This window comes from Equus caballus, chromosome 11, assembly GCF_041296265.1.
Source record: "Equus caballus isolate H_3958 breed thoroughbred chromosome 11, TB-T2T, whole genome shotgun sequence".
Taxonomy (NCBI): Eukaryota; Metazoa; Chordata; class Mammalia; order Perissodactyla; family Equidae; genus Equus; species Equus caballus.
In genome coordinates this window covers 4,320,014-4,338,578 of record NC_091694.1, presented here as the reverse complement: position 1 = coordinate 4,338,578, position 18,565 = coordinate 4,320,014, and the positions used below count along the sequence as shown (strand labels likewise).

At 48.0% G+C, this 18,565-nt stretch overlaps 1 protein-coding gene across 1 annotated transcript; it reads left to right on the top strand.

Annotated features, from left to right (window-relative positions):
* The first annotated feature begins 8,451 nt into the window (after window positions 1–8,451).
* On the top strand, window positions 8,452–17,556 carry BIRC5 (baculoviral IAP repeat containing 5). The gene is made up of 4 exons (XM_001915400.6): window positions 8,452–9,435; window positions 9,627–9,736; window positions 11,004–11,121; window positions 15,392–17,556. The coding sequence occupies exons 1-4, from the start codon at window positions 9,325–9,327 to the stop codon at window positions 15,479–15,481; spliced, it is 429 nt and encodes a 142-aa protein (XP_001915435.1). The 5' UTR covers window positions 8,452–9,324; the 3' UTR covers window positions 15,482–17,556.
* Window positions 17,557–18,565: the final 1,009 nt, after the last annotated feature.

Sequence of the window (18,565 nt, the reverse complement as noted above, 5' to 3'; positions counted from 1 at the left end):
GCCCCGTTCATTCGTTTACGAATTGTCTGTGATGGCTTTTGAGCTACAGCGGCAAAGTTGGGTAGTTGTGTTCGAGATATATGACCCCCAAAACCTAAAATATTTACTATCTGGTTCTTTACAGAATAAGTTTGCCAACCGTTTTGTAAGAGTTGCCCAAACCAGTTTTTGTTGTGTCTTTTGCTTCCCTTCTTTGTCTGCTCCGTCCTGGGCCCCACCTGACCTTTGGGTCTGTCCCTGAACGCCCTGGGATGTTAGCCTCGGGGCTGACACCTTGACTGTGAGAGGACAATGACATCCCCAGGTAGGACACACTTCTGGCCTCCCCAGGGCTGTGTGCACTCAGTTCCCGAGGAGCCAGCTATGTCTACCCACACCCTCCACGGCCCACCCCCTCTCTCCGCCACTCTGCATAGCTAGCAGGTCAAGAATGATTAATTATAGTAAAAGTAGGAAATGGCCTGAATATTCATCAGTAGGGAATAAATACATCTAAACAGCCAACCACCCTGTAGCCATTAGAAAGAGACCTGCGTTTAGATCTCCAAGACATTTGTTACATGACGAAAAGCAAGATGCTCACGATACAATATAAGACCATGTCAGTAACCTTTCATCACACGCATTCACAAAACGACGTGTTTCTGCATGTGCCCAGTGTGTGAATGCAGAGAAAAAGGTTGGGGAGGACCCACACCTCGTGCCTCTGCTCCTCCCCGGGCAGTGGGGCTGGGAACAGGGGGAGTGGGGTGTTGGCTTTGTCTGGATTCTTTGTATCTTTTAGGATAAGAATGTAATGAGTCTTTAAATGTACTATGTAATTTGAAACATTAAAATATTCGAAAAGCTTCAGCATGCAGGCAGATGAGAATGGCATTATAGGTGTAACTTGAATCCATTCTGGATTTTTAAAGGAAATGACTCACAAACTGTAGGACTTCGTTTAATATTTGTAACAAATTCCTCGTGAGACACCTCACAGCTGCTGGCAGGAAACCCGAGTTGTGACCACACCTGGGTGGAGAATTTCTCCCTTGGGTTGTGCCCTTTTAAGGCAAAATGCCTTAAGGTAAGCAGAAGAGAACAAAAAAGTGTCACCCGCTGTGTGATCCTATTTTCATTTAAGAAGGATACATAGTCACATATATGGGCATATGACATTCTGGAAGGATGTACACAAGATAACAGCAGCTAACCTACAGGGTGAAATTGTGGGCAATTTTTATTTTCTTCCTTTTATCTAATATAAATTTTTATGTGACTATAAACATTTTAATATAAAAGTTACATTAAATAGTCTACATTAGATAACTATCAATGTTAAATTTCCTGATTTTGACACAAATTGTGCTGTGATGATATGAGAAATTGAAGTATTTAAGCATAAAGAGGCATAAGGCTTTCAACTTATTCTTAAATGGCTCACGTAAAAAAAATACATATACATGTATATTATATATATATATATATATATACTCACATACTCATCTATATGCATACATACGTGCACATGTGTATGTACAAATCCATGCATGCTCAAGTCCCTTAGTTGGCCCTTGGTATCTGCGGATTCTGCATCCACAGACCCACCCAACCAGAATAGCAAACACAGTCCACAATCGGTGGTTGGGGAAACCCGTGGACACCGAGGGCTGACTGTTGCCCTCAGAGAGAGAATAAGAATGAGAAAACAGAAAACAGGGAAAATGCAAACCAGTTAGAAAACCTGGGTAAAGGGTACATGAGTATTCCTGGTACTATTCTTGCAACTGTTCTCTAATTCAAATGACAAAATAAAAAGTTACCAAGAAGTTGTGACATTAAAAGAGCAGGGGTCAGCAGGCCGCGCGGGGCTGGAGGACCAAGGAGGTCTCTTTATTTCTGGCCTGCGGAGGAGAGAGGCGCCGTCTGCCCACCCACCCCTGCAGCTGGGAAGTGACTTCAGAACACCCTGTTCCCACACAGACGGAGGACTCACAGATGTTTTTCCCATAGGCTGCAGGACTTACTGTGGCTGGTACGCCTGCTTTGAGGGGGAAAGGGAGAGTTTGCCCTGAGGTCGGCCCCCCACCCTCGCCTGGTCTTTCCCTTTCTGCTGTAGGTTTGTCACGTGGGGGCCCGGCCCCTGGACCCGCTGGACGGCAGCCTCTGGAACTCCCAGGTCTGGGTCAGCGATGTCCTCAGGGACTCGGAGTTCCTTCTTTCCCTGTCCCTTAGCCCTTCAAGCCCATGTGGAATTTCCTGTGTGGGGTCAGAGCCCTGTGAAACTCTCCTTTCTGACTCTGTGGAGCAGGTCAGGGCGCCTGGGCCCTCCAGCTGACTAGCACTCGGGAGCTGCTCATGGATCTGTTCCTAGAGCCCGGTGTTCACCCCTGACTTCTTGTCCTTTCCAGACTTCTGCCAGAGGATCCGGGGCTCCATTTATTCACCCGTCAAAGACTCTGCCTGGAGCAGGAATAGGCAGGCAGAACCGAGACTGGGGAGGCAGGTCCCAGCACACACAGGAGGTTGGGATGTGACAAGGGTGGTGTTTCAAACCCATTGTGCACAGCCACTGATTGAATAAACAATGTGGGGGCAACTGGCCGGATCTCGGAAAACATAAATCTGAACACTTTCACGCACCTTTTATTGACACGTTTCAGGAGGGGTCAAGACTTCAGATAAAAACCCAAACCAGTAGAAATCTTCAATGAGTATCTTTTATAAATCATCTCAGAGTGGAACAAGCCTTCCTAAGGACAGCAAAAACAATATAAAAGAAACCAACCAGAAATAGAGAACAAAACTCAGAAAGAAATGAGTGATAAATATGATTGCAGAAAAATCTAAAACTTCTGTAGGAAAAAAACATACCACAAAGTCAAAAGACAACCAACAAACTGGGCTGGGGGGTGGGGGACATGACAAATGAAGTGAAATCCTTTATGTCTAAAATGAAGTCCCTTATCTGTAAAAATTCTCACCAAGTAATGGGAAAAACATCAGTAACCCAGCAGAAAAGCGGGCAAAGACATTGCAGGGGAGGAAAAACCCCTCCTCTACCTTGTAGGTCCTTTTGTCTGGACTAAGAATTAAATTGACGTGAGACAGAATAACAGGAGGACATCAAACAGACTTTAATAACATGTATACATGGGAGAAACCCAGGAAATCTGAGTAACTTGCCAAAATGGCCAAAGCCACCACCTTCAATACCATCTTCAGCTAAAGACAAAGCAGGGTGTTGGAGGTGGCAATTCACATGGAGATGAAAATGCGAATGTTTGATAAATAAATGTTTACTGGGCCATCTGTAGACAGCGTGACCTGAGAGAGAACTTTGATAAAAATGGGCCTCCAGCACCTTCCTGTCTACCACACCTATTTATATTACACTATAGTTATCCTATGGTATTAGCTCCTTCCTGGGACAGAACTTCTGTTTTAATTCTTTTAGGCAGTTAGGGGGAGAGTCAAAGTTCCTTTCAGAGTCTTTTGTTCTTAAAAACAGTCAAGCCAAAGACACACATTTTGGGGTGGCCAATTCTGCTCTCCCACAACGTGAAACGCTAATTCACAAAAAAAGAAGTTTAAGTGACTGATCAACCGGAGAAGAGATGATCAGCCTCCCTTTTAAATAAAGAGATACAACTTAAAACAGCACATGCTGGGGCCGGCCCCACGGTCGAGGGGTTAAGGTCGCGGGCTCTGCTTCAGCGGCCCAGGGTTTCGCTGGTTCGGATCCTGGGTGCAGACATAGCACCACTCAGCAGGCCATGCTGAGGCGGCGTCACACATAGCAGAGCCAGAAGCACCCACAGCTAGAATATACAACTAGGAACCGGGGGTCTTTGGGGAGAGGAAGAAAAAAAAGATTGGCAACAGATGTTAGCTCAGGGCCAATCTTTAAAAAAAAAAAAAGGAAAAACAAGCACGTGCTGTTTTGCTTTCTCAGATGGGCAAAGATGAGAAAGTTTGACGTCACGTGGTGTAGTGGGAAAACAAGACCTCTCAGGAGGTCAGGGAAAGTGACCTGACATTCTCATGCGTATCAGGGAGACCTTTGACCCCTGAGGACTCAGCAACCAATGGAACCAACACAACCCTGCCTCCCTCCTTGAACCCCCGTGTGTTTGTTAATCTCTGTGTGTTTTTTCGCCCTCATTTTCTCTCCACTCTGTTTCTCAAAGTTGCTCACAATTTTCCTGTGAGTTACGCAGAGAAATAGATCCAAGCTAACTTATCCAATTCATAGTGATTGTCACTGGAAGAAATGAACAAAACAAAATTAATTTGACAAAGGCTAAAGCTGCACATGGTCAATGTTTTTAATAAGACTGATATGAGCCTCAAGGGTTTTTAGCCACTAAATTTGGACGTTCAAATTTGACCGAGACAGTTGGCACTTGGTAGAAATAATGCGGGGGGTCAAAATGGCAGAAGCTATTATTGGTAAAATTTGATATAGCTAAAGGCTGATCTAGGAATTCAATGCCACAAAATCTTATGGAAAGTGGAGAATTAGTATTTAATGAGCAGACCTTTGGTTGGAGAAGATGACAAAGTTCTGGAGATGGACGGTGGTGATGGTCGCACAACAATGTGACTAATTACTGTGACTGAACTGTGCACTTAAAAATCATTAAAACGGTAAATTTTATGTAATGGATAGTTTACCATATGTAATTGTATATACATAATAAAAAGAATGATCTCGGGGGAAAAAAGTAGACACTCCAAATACTTCAGCTTAATTTTACCTTTAAGTAACCAAAGCCCAAAATGTTAAGGTTTCTCTGGGTATTCAATGTTACAATGTATACCAACTTCATAATATATATCTTATCCACGTTATGTGTGTTATTCTTGTGTATGATAAAAATACAAGTAATAATAATAGTTTTAAATCTTATGGAAAAGACCAATGGAACCATTGGTATCCGCAGATACCAACTTCAAGCAGCTGAAGTTTTCAGTAAAATATAAATTTTAATAGAAAAAAGTTAGAACTTGTTTATGGGGGCCCGCCCTGTGGCCAAGTGGTTGAGTTCGCACGCTCCACTTCAGTGGCCCGGGGTTTTGCCGGTTCGCATGCTGGGTGTGGACCAAGCAGCGCTCATCGTGCCATGCTGAGGTGGCGTTCCGCATAGCACAACCAGAAGGATCTACAACTAGAATATACAGCTACGTACTGGCGTGCCTCGGGGAGAAGGAGAAAAAAAGAAGATTGGCAACAAATGTTAGCTCAGGTGCCAATCTTAAAAAAAAAAAGAACTTGTTTATGCCAAACGGAAAATGAATCATAGAAATACATTGACTTAATGGAGTTCACTCCAGAAGATGCATTTTTTCAATGTGACAAGAAATGTTCACATATTGAAGTCTGTGGGGTAGCTATTCTGGTTTAAAACTAATTCAGCGTGAACTAAAGAAGCCTGACGTATCAAGCATACACTGCACATCTGCTTTAACCATTAAAGTGAAGAATGCATTAGACACCATCTCAGAGTAAAAGAATGCACTCTTTTAAGATAAGAGTGCATAGTTCCCCTCCTACAATGTGCCAGTGTCGGTAACTCTTGAAGCTGTTTCCTTTCCCGGACATCAGGGTCACGTTGACCTGCTAGTCTGCAACTGAATACGTCTTTGAAACTTTGGTGAACATGTATCTTGGGCATGTTTGATGTATGTTCTTTGTTCCAAAAAGATATAAAACTGTCCTGAAAACCATGCTTCTCCGGAAGGACTTCTTCCTTTGTGGAGACTGCCTTCCTGGGTTATAATCCTAAGCTTGGCCCCAGTAAAGGTCACCTTATATTTCTTGAGTGGTTATAGGTTATTTTGTGTCCACAAATGAATGTCATCAATATTGGTAGAACTCTGATTAAAATAATCCTAGGATGAAAGAGGCAGGGTCAACATCTCCTGGGACAAGATGGAAGAGCAACCTGTGTTGTGCTCTGATGATTGAGAGGGTGATTGGCTATATACAAAAATCGTGAGAGGGGCACACACACGGTGCCAGCAATCCTGCTTGTAGACAGTTATCCTACAGGCACAGGTGCACATGTACAACTGATGATGCGGTAAGTTCCTAGTAGCAAAAACAACCTGGAGTCTCCCAATGGGAAACTGGTCAATGAGAATCAGGGTAGACCATCCAATAAGTACCACGCAGGTATTACAAAAGGTGGTGGGGTCTCTGTGTGCTGATAAAGCTGGGATGTGCTGTTACCTGATAAGGCAGGTGCCACATCTGGAAGGATATATAGAGACTGCTGAAAAGTCTCCTTTCGGGGAGCAAGGTCTTGTGTGGGGGAAGAGTGCCTTCTCATTGCACTGTTTCTGCTTTTACAATGTTGATGTGTTACCATTATAATAAAGAAGAAACGTTTTCACAAAAGGCTCAGCCAGACTAGACGGCCTGTAAAGTAATATCTAGCATTGATATTTTATGATCTCAAACTGGTTTTGGGGGCTGGCCCAGTGGTACAGTGGTTAAGTTCCCACACTCTGCTTAGGCAGCCCAGGGTTTGCAGGTTTGGATCCCGGGCATGGACCTACACACTGCTCATCAAACCACGCTGTGGCAGAGTCCCACATACAAAATATAGGAAGATTGGCACAGATGTTAGCTCAGGAACAATCTTCCTCACACACACACACACACACACAAATGGGTTTGTTTGATCATCAAAGTATTGATCAGAATTTGTTGCAAACTATTTGAAAATCCAGAGAGTTCACGTAAACATGCAAATTTACTTTTGTGATAAATATATATTTGGTCTTTGTCTCCAGTTCCTGGCACACAGCTCCTAAAACCTTTGCAGTCTCCAGTATGATAGGAGACTCTTTTTTTTTTTTTTTTTATGAGGAAGATTAGCCCTGAGCTAACATCTGCTGCCAATCCTCTTCTTTTTGCTGAGGAAGAGAGGCCCTGAGCTAATATCCATGCCCATCTTCCTCTACTTTATATGTGGGACGCCTGCCACAGCATGGCTTGACAAGTGGTGCCATGTCTGCTTGTCCGAACTGGCAAACCCTGGGCCGCCGAAGCAGAACGTGTGAACTTAACCGCTGTGCCACAGGGCCGGCTCCAGCATCTTTTGTTCTAATGAGACAGTTCTTGGTGGGGCCCTAGACAGCTTCAGGATGGGCTGGTAGCCAGAGAGACCAAGCCTTGATTAGAATCTGGGAGCTTTCAGCCCCATCTCCCAACCTCCAGGAAGGGGAGAGGGGCTGGAGATTGAATTAATCACCAAGGGCCAATGATTTAATCAATCAAACCAATAAAAACCCCCTAAAGGACGAGGTTCAGAGAGCTGGAAGGGTCACTGGAAGGCCAGGACCTCTGTGTCAGGTGAAGCCACCAGGCACATAGCCCTGCTCTGGGCCCAGCATGGCCGAGTCCACAGGCAGCTGCTGCTCCCCTCGGCTTCTCTTTCCTATCATCCAGGCCGACTGCCCTGTGCTGAGCACTTCTTGTCCCGTTCCAATCCCGCCTCCCTGAGACGACACCCAGGTCTCCTGGAGGGACGGCAGTGGGCAGTGTTTCCACACTTGTCACCTCTGTTGACCCCCACTGCCAACTCCGTTTTGGGTGGCCCTCACCAGTTGGGCAACGAAGGCAGTTCCGCTCCCCAAGACTTAGAGGCGCTTCAGTGTGTTGGTCTCAGCTGTGTGTGGCTTTTCGTCCAACAGTCGCAGCCAGGCCTTTTTAAGGCTGTCCCCCTCCCAGGGGACTTAGTATGCCATCTTTGGTCCAGCAACGTTCCCGCTGGTGGAAAAGGAGAAAAGGGGTTGTTCCATAGTTCTGAGTGATTCAAGTTCCAATTTATATCTGAGGAAACTGAGGCTCAGAGAGGCCAGGGAGCTTGCCCTGCTGGAAGAAGTGGGAGGAAGACATCAGTCAGATTATTGCCGATAGCCATGGGCCATATGCACAGGCTTAGGACTCTGCCTTCTGCGTAAGCTGTAAGGCAATGTCTGCAGGTGACGTGCTAGCGGGGTGCCTGCGGTGTCACTCGGGGGCCTCCCCTGACTGGTTTTCCATGGGGCCACCTGCATTTGGAACACTACCTGGAGCATACTGTCATCAGTTAGAAGTCACTGAATGAACGCTTACATAGTAAAGCCTAGGTAACTACAGACTTTTATCCTCACGTGAGCTAGCTGGAGTTCTGGAGACCCTGGGTGGGAGGTAAACAATCGGGTTTTAGACCTGCTCTGATGCCCATGTAACCTCTATAGACATCACCTAATGCCGCACAGACCTGCAACACACATAACAGATAAGGGATATATATACATATAAAGAACTCCTAAAAATTGATAAGAAAAAAAAGGACAACTCAGTAGATACCTATGTCAAAGTACACTTGGCAGAGTCGGGGCAAGGGAACGGGCACAGCAGACGGGTATGAGCTCTGCTGCAGCTTTTTGGAAAGTCACCTGGCACTAGGTACTAACATTTTAAACTCACATTCGACTTAGGAATCCACTTTTAGAAATCAAGCCCATGGAAGCAAAAGTACCAGGACACAAGGATATTTATACGATGTATTTGCTGTAGCATCATTTGTACAGCACAACAGGATACCTAAAAGCCCGGCCGAAGGGGCATGGTGGAATAAGCAGGAGTTTGTTCACATCTGGAAGCTGTGCTGCCATTGCGGCATAGTTAAGTTCTAGCTATTGACCTGGAGGGATATCTATTTCCGGAGGAATTCTGGTGGAAAGGGAAGGGCAAAGGTCCAAGGGTCGATTTCTGGACTTCCAAGAAGCTTCAGCGAGAAGGCTTGATAAAAGAAGAGACCAGAGAGGGTGGAGGTTTAGCTGTGGATTTCAGCTATGTGACATCTTCCCTCTGGGGGATGCCGGGGTCTCTAGACCGATGTGATCAGCACACATCCTAACCTGGCCGGCACAAGGGCAGAGGAAGCTGGCACTAGGGGTTTCCAGCAGTGGGGCGCCCATAAAAACACTAACGAGAGTTTGCAGGCTGAAAGGGCTTAACACGTATGCGCTCGACAGGGGCCACTCTTTGAACCCATTACGGGGACTTCAGCTCATCCTCAACTCCTCTTCCCACCACTCTCGCAAGCAGTCGGGGAAGCGCTAACTGTGGAAACCTGCGAGCGCTGGGCGACCGCCGTTCCGCACCCCGCGAACAGCACCACCCGACCGGAGGACTACAACTCCCAGCAGGCTCCGCGCCGCCCAGCCTTGCATTCCCAGAAGGCTGCGGGCGGCGAGCTCCGGGGCGGGGCGTTCCCGACATGCCCCGCGGTGGCCGCCAACCGCCGGATTTGAATCGCGGCAGCGCTCGGCGGCCGCGGGATGGGCGCCCCGTCGTTGCCCCCAGCCTGGCAGCTGTATCTCAAGGACCACCGCGTCTCTACCTTCAAGAACTGGCCCTTCTTGGAGGGCTGCGCCTGCACTCCGGAGCGGGTGAGACTGCGCGGCCTCCCGGGGCCCCCAGCCCCACCCCACCCAGAGGCCCGCCCCGCGGCGACCCCCCAGCGAGGCTCCGGGGACCCAGGGTGGCCCTTCCCGCGGGGCTCCGGTCCCTCCGTGGCGGGCCAGGACCTGGAGGCTCGGGACGCGCCCCGCCGGGGCCTGATCCGCGCTCTCCTTTGCAGATGGCGGCGGCCGGCTTCATCCACTGTCCCACTGAGAACGAGCCCGACTTGGCGCAGTGTTTCTTCTGCTTCAAGGAGCTGGAAGGCTGGGAGCCAGATGACGACCCCATGTAAGTCCTCCAGGCCGGCCTCGCTGGGCTTCCGGGAGCTTCTGTTTTGAGCTGGGCTCCGGAAAACTATCCGGATTTCAAAGACACTTAGCGAGGGAGCCACAAGCTCCTTTGGTGCCCTAACCAGCTGTTGCTAATGGATGATTCTCTGTGTGCTGGCGCCTTGGTGACGCTTTCGACCGAATCAAACCTGATTTGGCCAAATGTCCTTCAGGATGGATGTTGAAGAAAGTCTCCTTCTTGTAGCTACTTGATGCCTTTCCCGTTCGCCAGAATTCAGGAGCAGGTCCTCTTGTGACCTAGGAATGTCCAGGTGCTTTTCTTGTTTTAGAGTTTTTAAATCTAAAGCTTTCTCAAACTATAATTCACACGCCACAAACACCACCCTTTTAAAGTGGTACACTTCAGTGTTGTTTTGGATTTTGTTCTATAAGGCACCTAGTTATTTTTTTTTAATTGTGTTGTATACAGTCAGATAGACACGGTAGCTGTCTTTCTGTAATGTAGTGCCACATTCTGTTCTCACCTTTTTTCCCCCTGTCAGAATCAAGTGCTTCCACAACTTTCATTTTTCCCCTCGAGAATCCCCTGAGTTGTTTCTCTTCTTGGCCAGAAGAGTGTTGCTGTTTTCCCTCATATCTTTGCTTTGTGATCTGGTATTGACGGGGATCTCTGTGTTCTTGGGAGTGAGTTTCTAGGGGCTGTAGTATTTTCAGATGATAGTTACTCTTGGCTGTCCTTTTGGACTTTGTGTGGCTGTGTGGTCGTTCACTACTGTCCTGGTGACAGTGCTGTCCACTGTGCAGAGGTGATTCCCAACGCAGAGAAGGATGGTGTGAGGCAGAGGAGTGTGGGGGAGAAGCCTGGCCGCTGGTGCCCTTATTGTGCACCAGCAGGTTATCTCACAATTCCAGTGCAATGAGGTTACTGCAGTTTCTGGAGGATTTGACATGCGATACCTCTGGACTTACTCCATGTAACACTCTTCCTCCTAATTGCTAAAGGACTCCAGATAAAGTACATCAGCCACAAGGACATGGGGAGCGACGTCCACAGGGGGAGAAGGTGCTAAGACGAGCTGTGTGGGGATGTGGCTTGGGACCCAGCACTGTTCCGTCTGCTGCAGACTTCACACTTTGCTCTTAGAGCAGAGGACAGTGTGTCCGTGTGCCTGGGGGTGGTGATGGGGGGACTGTTGGTGACGAGCTCTGCTCCTCTCCCTTTACTGATTTTCTCTGTTGACATGCACCTGTGTTGATTTTTCTAGAGAGGAACATAAAAAGCATTCATCCGGCTGTGCTTTCCTGTCTGTCAAGAAGCAGTTTGAAGAATTAACCCTCAGTGAATTTTTGAAACTGGACAAAGAAAGAGCCAAGAACAAAATTGTATGTATTACTGGGAATAAGAACCAGGAGCAAATCCTGTCCAGCGTCTTTGACGCTGCACCCCTGCCCCTCGCAAACACTGGGTGGACTCTGGTTTCCTCAGTGAGCGCTTTTTAAGCTCCTCACATGTGTATGTGAGGACGTAGCGTTCAAGGACAGAAAAGCATCTGTCCTGGAGTGTGGTCTGGGGTTGTGCAGTCAGGAAAACGCGTCTCCTTGGGAAAGGTTTGCCCGGTGTGAGGTCACCTCTGGTTAGGCTGGCGTTCCTGCCTTCCGCGACAGTTGAGATGGGAGGGCATTTGTATGGTGTGTGTTCGTGTGTTGGCAGTGGTAGGAAGAGAGCGGGGACACGTATTGAGGAAGGGGCGTTATACGTACTGGGAAAGGAGGCCCAAGTCCCACTGGATTGTGATGGGATTTCTGCGGGTGAACTTCAACTCTGGGGCAGGCGCACTGGGCTACTGGGAGAGTGAGGCCGCAAAGAAGTGGCTCTCAGGCAGCCTGGCTGTAGAGAATTAGGGTTGCCAGAGCAAAGCAGGACCCCCGGTTGAATCTGAATTTCAGGTACACAAGGAGTAATTTCTTCCTATATCTCACATTTTGTATGGGTGTTTACTGAACAATCGCTCGTTTATATGAAGTTCAAATTTAACTCAGCATCCTGTTTCTATTTGCTAAATCTGGCAGCCCTCCTGAGAATAAATACTCACGTGTTTGACATCCTTGTGGCAAAGCACTGGGCAGAGAGTCGAGATGTCCTGGTTGTGTCTCTGCCATGCACAGACTTTGTGACTTTAGGCCAGTCTTGGTTGCACTTTCCTTACTGTAAAATGGAGGATAGATCCCCCTGGTTTCTGAGGTCCTTTTCGGCTTGAAAATTGTGTTGCTTTTTAGAGATCAATATAAAATAATTCTGTCCAATATAGTAGATTTTAAATGCTAAGGACAGGGGCCAGCCCAGTGGCACAGCTGTTAAGTTTGCACATTCCACTTCAGTGGCCCAGGGTTTGCTGGTTGGGATCCCGAGTGCGGACATGGCACTGCTTATCAAGCCATGCTGTGGCAGGCATCCCACATATAAAGTGGAGGAAGATGGGCATGGATGTTAGCTCAGGGCCAGTCTTCCTCAGCAAAAAGAGGAGGATTAGCAGCAGATGTTAGCTCAGGGCTGATCTTCCTCAAAATAAATAAATAAACCTACTTTGTCCTCAGCATTTATTTATTTTTGTCAGGAAGGGGCAAAGAATCGGTGGTCGGTGCAACGAGTTTGCTCCATGGAGGTCTTGGGAGCTGCAGTGTTGCAGCTGGGAAGTGGGAAAGGAGAGCCTTCTGGGTCAGGGGTCAGCACACTTTCTGTAAAGTGCCACAGATGGTACTTTAGCCTTCATGGGCCACGTAGTTTCTGTTAGATATTATTCCTTGTGGCTTTTTTTCCCCCATAACTGTTTAAAAATGTAAAAACCATTCTTAGCCCAGTAGCTGTAGGAAAAACAGGCGGTGGCTGGCTGGCTGTGTCCTGCACGCTGCGGTTTGCCGACCTCCTTCTAGGTGAGAGACCAGCCTGAATGCTTAGGAAGAGTCATGAGAAAGCTGTGCCTGCGCGAACAGGAGGAAGGCGGAGGGTGGAGCACGGTGGCTGAAGCCGGGTCCTGACAGCGAGAGAGGGGGGCCTTTAGGGAGCGCAGCAGACTGGAGGGCTGTGCAGCTGACGATCCGGTCCCAGAATAGCGGCCCAGGGCGGTGGGCCCTGTCGGCCTGTGCTGGGAGAATGACTCAGAAGGACTGCTTGGAGCAGGAAACCCACCAGAAGGGGCTTGGTCTCCGTCCCCTGGGTGCACAGCAGTGGGGCCGGAACCAGACTGGAACCAGGAGTAGACACTCCCATGAGAACAGTGGGGAGACTGGAACAAAGTGTTTTGCTTTCGTTTTACAGCTGTTTTTTGTTTTTCCCAAGTCAGAATGCAGAATACTTTAAAATTAGGCATTGTTTTCATTACCTAAATTACAAAACAGACAATAAAAGCTTCTATAAGGAAGAATCAGAAGCTCCACCCCTACGCTAGGGGTGACCACTGTTAACTGTTTTGTGTATTTCCTTCCAGTTCATTTAAAAATTTATGTATTTTAAAGAAGAATAGAAAGTTTAAGCTATTCATACTTTCCTTAATTGGTTTATAAAACTTATGCAGCAGAAAGCTTTTCCGTAAGTCAGCGGCACTCGGCTGAGCTGTCGTGATGTCCTCGATCTGCGCTGTCCAGTACTGCAGCTACTAAATGAAATAAAACGTACAAGTCGGGTCTTCGGTTGCACTAGCAGCATTTTACCTGCTCTGTGGCTCCACGTGGTGGGTGGCTGCTGTTGGGGGTGCAAATGATAGAACATTTTTGTCACTGCAGGAAGTTCTGTGGCACACAGCTGCTCTAGAGTGCCAAGCAATTGTGGGGTTTGTTGCAAATAGTTTATCGCTAATATAAAAACTCAGGTCCCCTTGTGTCCCCATGCGCTCTCCCATGTGAATGGATGGGAAGGTCTGGGGTCAGAGCCCAGTGCAGGAATGGGCGTGACCAGAGGCCTGTCCACTTCACGCTGGAGCAGCGGGTGGGCGGTGGGCGCTGGGCGCCTCACTCCTGGAGGGGCTGGCACGCGTGCCTCGTCTGCTTGGCAGGGGTCCGTATGGTTGGGGGCTGGTACTTGAAACCGTTTCTTCCGTTTATTCAACCAGCTGTGTAATGGTGGTACACAGTGTAAAACAATCGTTTACCAGACATTGTTGACAACACCAGATAATGTACTCACGTGTTGTATTCAAATACTGAAGACAAGGAATGAATGGCGGTGTTTGTCGTGATGCTGTGATTTCTGAGAGCCCGGATTTCAGCGTGAGATGCTGCTGCCAGTCAGTGTGACAGGATCGCCGATCAAGCCGCCCGCTGGGCCCTGATGCTGGGCATGGGTGCCAGGTGGTAGAGAGCAGGCTGTGGGGCTGACCGGGGGCATACCTTGTGCTCGTGACTTGGTTCTTGCTGCTGCTTCATGCCCTCCGTCTCTTGAAAAGAATGAAATTAATTAGAGCCAATTTGAAAATAAATCAGTTCTGGGGATAAACTCAATATGGGAACAAGCAGAGAAACTTGCTTCTGTGTAAGACTCGAATTTGTGAGCAGCTGTGACGAGGAGCAAGTGGAGTCATGGAAGGAGAGCTGAGTCACAAGCCCCGGACGGCAGGAGTCCTGCTCGGGGCGCTGGGCTATGTTTCTAGTGGTGAGCATCTTGTCTTTGATTCTGCCCCTTGATTAGAAAATGTGTGACATGAAGATGTGGACCTCCATGTTGTGGTTAAATTGGGGCCTGTGTACATAGGGGCTTAATTAATTTCAGGCCTTTTGAAAGAGAAGAAAAAAGTAAATAAGTATATTTTAAAAGGCCGTGGTCATCTTTTCATACCAATAAAGACGAGACTCTCGGGGGCTGTGGAGTTTCCTTTACAAGATGCACCATTATTTGTTAGGTGCTGTTGCCCTGTTTCTTGTCAATGTACTATTTTTTAATTCACTTTTAAAAAGTGAGCCTTACACCTGGGGCAAAATTTAAGATACACAAATACACATTAAAAAGTAATTTTTAAAAAGTGAACCTCTATTGTTTTTCTTATTAGAAAACAAATTTAACCCAATAAGGTATTTTGTTTGTTTTTTAATGTGGCAGAGAAGTCAAGGAGAATAAAAATGAGGGGAGGGAGGGAGGGCCCTGGATTTGCTAACGTGATTGTCATTGTCCCTCTGGAGGGAGCGTTTAGCAGAGTGAAAAGCTTGGAAGCCACATTCAGGGAGTGACTGGAAGTGACAGAATTTTTCCTGTTTCAGGAAAAAGCTGATGCTAGGCAGTTTCTCTTTAACGGGACAAGAGGAGGGGGCTCTGGGCCTTTCCGCAGCAGCTTCAGGAGCATGTGGGGTGGTCGAGAGCACGGCTCTGCCATGGGCAGCTGGGTGACCCTGAGCAGGGTGCTTCTGGCCTCAGTTTCCTCATCTGTGTGATGGGGATGCTGATAGCACCTGCCTCACAGGGATACTGAGCAATACATGAGCTGATGTGTGAAGCAGGTGGAAGGGTGCTCGGTACATGCAAGGTGTTCCATAAATGTTCTCTATTGTTACAATTATTAGGAGGGAGCTTAAGTGAGAGAATCAGGATAGTGACCTCATATAGCTGGGTGTCTCAACTCCAGCATGGCTAGAGTTTCCATTTCATGTGTCTGTTCTTTATTTCCAGGCAAAGGAAACCAACAATAAGCAGAAAGAATTTGAAGAAACTGCAAAGAAAGTTCGCTATGCCATTGAGCAGCTGGCTGCCTTGGAGTGACGCCTCCGCATATTTGCGGGTCCCACAGTGGGACCTCACTTCAAGCACCTTCCCCGGTGTTACTGACTTTTCTGTGGGGCCCCTTAGCGGTGCCTTAGGGAAGGAGGACGTCAGCATTTTGAAATTAGAATATTTAACCTGTAGTGTCGTTGTTCCTTGAAAGTGTTCCCAGGGGCTCCTTCGTTGTACAGCTGGTGCTGCTGAGTCCAGTGACGGAGTCTCTCTTTTTTCTTGGCTAGTTTTTGCTCTATTGACATGTCTGGGCTTCACGTTGGCTTGTGGCTGTCAAGCCCGAGATTCAATTCGTGAATGTGATCCTAGGTCCATTGTGACTGGGCAAAGAATTAAGGATACCATTTTAAATTTTATTTGTGTAATAATCTAAGTTTATAGTGTGCATTTCTGTGTTCCAAATACTCTGTATTAGCTCGCTTTGACATCTGCACGTCTGTGACCATCCTTGCACCCGTCAGGTCTGGCATTACAACAGCCTCCCTTTGCTCCAAAGTGGATCGTCTGAAATCACCTCCCTGCCGAGCCTCTGGCAGTGCTGTGTGTGTGCAGGCAGCCCCTTGCCTGTCCTGGCGTTTTGTAACCTTCGAGCTCTCAGACGGAGAACTACTGGGATGAAACCGCAGGCTCTGCCGCGGGGCCTGGCGTGGGGTGAGCTCCTGCCATGACTGGAGCGTGAGTGGCGGGGTGGCGCAGAGCAGGGCTTATGTCTCGAGCTGATGTCTTGCTTTGAGGTCAGTTGAAGATACTTCTTTACCCACTGGGCACATGGCAAGGTTGCCACATTTCTCTAAAACAGATGAGGAAAGGGTCCTCAATACCAGACAAGGCATTTTCCAGAGGTCCGGCTCACTGCTGCATCCTCTCCTGAGTCAGAAGGGTCCCCAGTCAGAGCGGCTTCTTCCTGGGGAGCCCGCTCTGGGGGAGCTGTCATTCACAGATGTGGCGGGCACGAGTGGCATGGGAAACACCTCTGAGCAGCTCCTGGTCTTAATATTGTCAGTGCTCTGCCGACAGCTATTTCCCGTTATTGATGTGGCCTAGGTGGCTGGTAATTCACCTGTCTTTCTAATGTGACTCTCCTAAAGGAGGGCAATGGAATAAATTCATTTAAAAAGTGGACTGGAAAACCTTTCTCTTCTTAGGAACTTTTTAAAAAAATAGATAACTTGTTTATATTGTTTGCAATCTTACAAGATCATAAATTCAGTGATATGTGAGCGTCAACCCCGGCATGGACTAACAAAGGGTTTGAGCAGTCATAATAAAAAAGGGGCTCTGGGACACCCGCCCGGGGCCCTCTCTAACAGGATGCGTCCTTGTGGCCTTGGGACCGGCCCTTGTTCCCTTGTTTAATCAGAGCTACTGTTTCCTCATCTGTAACACAGGGGTCATAAACCCTGTTCGGCCTCAGCTGGCTTTTATTGTAGGTGGAGTAAATGACTTGTGTGATGAGGAAGGGAATCGAGACAGTCTCAGCCCCTAAGCTTCTGCAGTGTCGTTTTCTTATTTTGTTTGAGTTATTATTTCACAGAACAGCACAAACTACAATTAAAAGTGAGCATAAAGCCATTCTGAGTCATTGGGGCCAGTGTGAACCTTAGGTGAGTTTGGAGACAGGCTAGCAGGAATGATCATCTAACAGAAATTCATTTGTGCTGTTGCCGCGTTGGACAGCCCTGGTGAGCCGTGGGGTGCACACTGCTTGCTCCCTCCCCGGGAACATCGCAGCAGCCTGGATCCTTTTTAAATGACTTAGCTCAGAGCTGTGGGCACTGGGTGGGCTCCTGCAGGTGATCTGTCAGCCCTGGTTCCCCTAGTCTGCATTACTGCTATCGGCTTCTCCATATCTGTCACATTCTCCACGTCATGGGCTGGGTGCTGGTGACCCCGCTCCCTCCCTCCCTGAGGCCAACTCAAGCAGGGCTGGAGCCTGGCAGGAGGAGGACAGATTCGATGTCACCGTCCATGAAGTTAATCTGCAGGGTGGTTGTTACAGTCCTATTGGAAACCTGGAGGTCATCTTTGTCATTTCTGAAAAATAAAAACTGTTCCATTTCAAACCCTGCTGCAGATCCTATGGGCTTTTTAAACACTGTTGGCTCCTTGTGGTGGTCCCTTCTCAGCCTGCCAGCTGATCCTTCCGCCCAGACAGTTGCGGGGGAGGGACGTGCTCTTGCAGAGACAAAGCCAGCCTCGGGCTCCTTTGCAAGAGCCACTGGAGGGCCAACCCGTCTATTCATCTGGGCTCATTCCATGTATAAACCAGCTGTGAAAAATGCACCTCAGACTTCAATTTTCTCCCACATCTCAAAGAGTGAAATGTATTTTTCCCTCTAAGCTTGGAGAACATTGGAGTGGTTTTTGTTAGGGGATAAAAAAGCACTCCAGCCTCTATACTCATCTGAGCTGCTTATTTTTGGTATTTGTGCCAGTCTTTGGATGGATACTTCACTTTAATAACTGGTCCATACAAACTGGCTTTGTGGAGGGGCTGAGAGAAAAAGGTTTTGTCCTCAGTTCTTTCGCACAATGGTTAACAATGCAGTTTTCTCTCACTTTGTCAGGCTGCACTCTGGAGCAAGGCTGAGCTGGAGCTGGCCCCTCAGTCCATCTTGCACATTTCCTCTTCTAGAAGCTTATTATCACTGGACCTTAGGGACGGCCTGCGTCGGAACGCTTAACAGACATCACTCATCAAGCTCAGGCCTTTGCTAAGGGCAACAGCCTCGACCTTCTTTCGAATGTGTGTCCACTTCTCAGGTTCTCCAAGTCAGGTGGGAGTGGAAAGGGTCGGAAATGGGTGGTTATGGGCTGTCAGGTGGGCAGGGTGATTCTCAGGCTGCCACGTCAGGTGTGACCATGTCAGGGGAGGTTAGAGCCCCAAGGGCCAGCCTCGGGCATCACAACCTCCCCCGGTCTCCAGTGGGGTGAAGGACTGGGGGGCAGCCTGACTGGAAGGGAGAGACGTCAAGAATGGAGCCATCAGCCAGCTGTTGCCGGCAGGTTGGCACCCTCGGGATGCTGACCATTTTTTTGCAGGTTGTACTCACTTAAAAAGAATAACTCAAC